The sequence below is a fragment of the Palaemon carinicauda genome, chromosome 4 (assembly GCF_036898095.1).
Source record: "Palaemon carinicauda isolate YSFRI2023 chromosome 4, ASM3689809v2, whole genome shotgun sequence".
NCBI classification, from domain to species: Eukaryota; Metazoa; Arthropoda; class Malacostraca; order Decapoda; family Palaemonidae; genus Palaemon; species Palaemon carinicauda.
This window is the reverse complement of record NC_090728.1, coordinates 163,048,016-163,050,312: the sequence shown is the minus strand read 5'-3', so window position 1 is coordinate 163,050,312 and position 2,297 is coordinate 163,048,016. Positions and strand designations below refer to the sequence as shown.

Sequence of the window (2,297 nt, the reverse complement as noted above, 5' to 3'; positions counted from 1 at the left end):
CAGGGAAATAACCAAAGACTTCATACTGGGGAAAATTTTGCTCAGTTAAGTTCTCCTTCCCGATGCGAATTTCGAAGTCATATAAATCTTTAGCAGATGAGTTGGGTTGCAATACAAACAGGATTCGACGAATAGCTCTAATATGTTTCAAGTCCAGCTTGAACCAAGGGTAGTAAAAATCACTACTTCTGTAACAGTCATCAAGGTTCCCAAATTGATAGAATCCGTCTATCATATGGGTGATCACTCTCTTGGGTGATTTTCTGTCAGCTGGCTTTCCTTCAACAATTGCCCCAACAGCAAAGTCACGAGGTCTCCTGGTATAACAGTCGAGAGCGTCACTAAGATTAGTTTCGTTGTACCCATAGACAACATACATGTCGAAGAAAAGGCAGGTACGGTTGGAAGCTCGGTCCGGACACCAGAGATTGCACCACCCCATTTGCTGGCACTCTATAGAGCAAGCCGTGGCGAATGTCCTACTTGGAGCCACCACATTCACGCCCGTCGAACCATTCTGAACTGCACCGGTGATGAGTCGAGAGTGAGAAATCTTCACCGATCGCCACACGGTCAAGTCCATGCAGAATGTTATGCCAGTCATAAAATAACTAAGAGTAACAGCTGCTAAAATGGTTTCTATGATGTGCATTGTGGTGAAAAGTAACACTTCTGTGGATCCTGTCTTCGTGTTTTGGTCTTCAGGAATCGTTATGCACTACGTTATGACCAGCCTCTACCAGATGTAGAGCAAGACTACAGTATGAATATAGAGAAAGGATGAGCCGAGTAACGTAGATTGCATGCGACACTTGAATAAAACATTGCTATTCTTTGTTTTCATGTCTGAACGAGATAAATGTACTGAATATAAAATAAAATTGGATACAAGGAAATAAAATTTAGTAGGTAATAAACTAGTCGTTTTTTTCTAAATAGTACCCATTTAAAGTTGATATTTTTTTTTAAAGACATTACTTTTAAAATTTTCTGCAAATGAAAAAGAAAAATTTAGTGAAAAGGCATACCTAACCAACTTCCTAAACCTAAATTTAATGATTCTTCAAAAATCCACATGAAGCAAAAGATATTTTTTTTTACAGTGAGATTGGCATGTGATGTAGCACTACTGCGCAAATATTCTCTATGCACACACACAGAAGGATATATATATATATATATATATATATATATATATATATATATATATATATATATATATATATATATACATATATATATATATATATATGTATATATATACATATATATATATATATATATATATATATATATATATATATACATATATATATATATGTATATATATATATATATATATATATATATATGTATATATATATATAATATATATATATATATATATATATATGTATATATATACATATATATATATATATATATATATATATATATATATATGTATATATATACATATATATATATATATATATATATATATGTATATATATATATATATATATATATATATATATATATATATATATGTATATATATATATATATATATATATATATATTTATGAAACAAAGCTTATCACTTCAAACAGCCAACTATTGAAGCGTTCTGTCATTGACAGTAGCTAAGTCAGAATTGTCCAAATTATGAGATAGTGGGCATGAAGGGAGAATATGAATGATGGTCTAGGTATTTTCTCCACATTCGCAGGACTGGTCAGTTTTATGGCCCCATTTGACTAGACTGTCACCTGTTCTGGCCACTCCAGCTCTAGCTCTGTTGAGGGCACTCCAATCTTGTCTGAGAAGTAATACCCCATCAGCAATTTCTTCAGTGGGGTGATTCTCCAGTTAACAAACATCAGGATATTAGAGGAAGAATTTTTTTTCTTATTTTTTTACATAAGATTATTTGCTAGCAATAATAATAATAATAATAATAATAATAATAATAATAATAATAATAATAATAATATATGTTATTAGCTTCTTTGCCTTTACTTAAAGCATTGCAACTTACGCAATTACTACGGTTTCGAAACTTTGAATGTTAAGGAAACTTCCTAGTGCAATACCTATGATATTATTACTGTAAAAGAACAAACGCACGAGAAGTATCAAATATAATAGCCTAAAAGGACTTTCTGATGAATATTTTATCATCTTTTGGCGACACGGCACTCTAACATGTACCAAGATAGAAGCGATAGCTGATGTTAGATGTGTAAAGAAAAAATCCATTAGTGTCACTTACACGTGAAGTTGGGCGCTTTCATTCATATTATTCGTGAGGAAAGA

General features: G+C 31.5%; 1 protein-coding gene across 1 annotated transcript in view; it reads right to left on the bottom strand.

The window, feature by feature from the left end:
* The window catches only part of LOC137639741 (uncharacterized), an 810-nt gene extending 158 nt beyond the window's left edge, over positions 1–652 (bottom strand). Inside the window, exon 1 of the mRNA XM_068371986.1 lies at positions 1–652. This exon is cut by the window's left edge and continues 158 nt beyond it. Coding sequence (XP_068228087.1) covers positions 1–652 — 652 coding nt within the window.
* Positions 653–2,297: the final 1,645 nt, after the last annotated feature.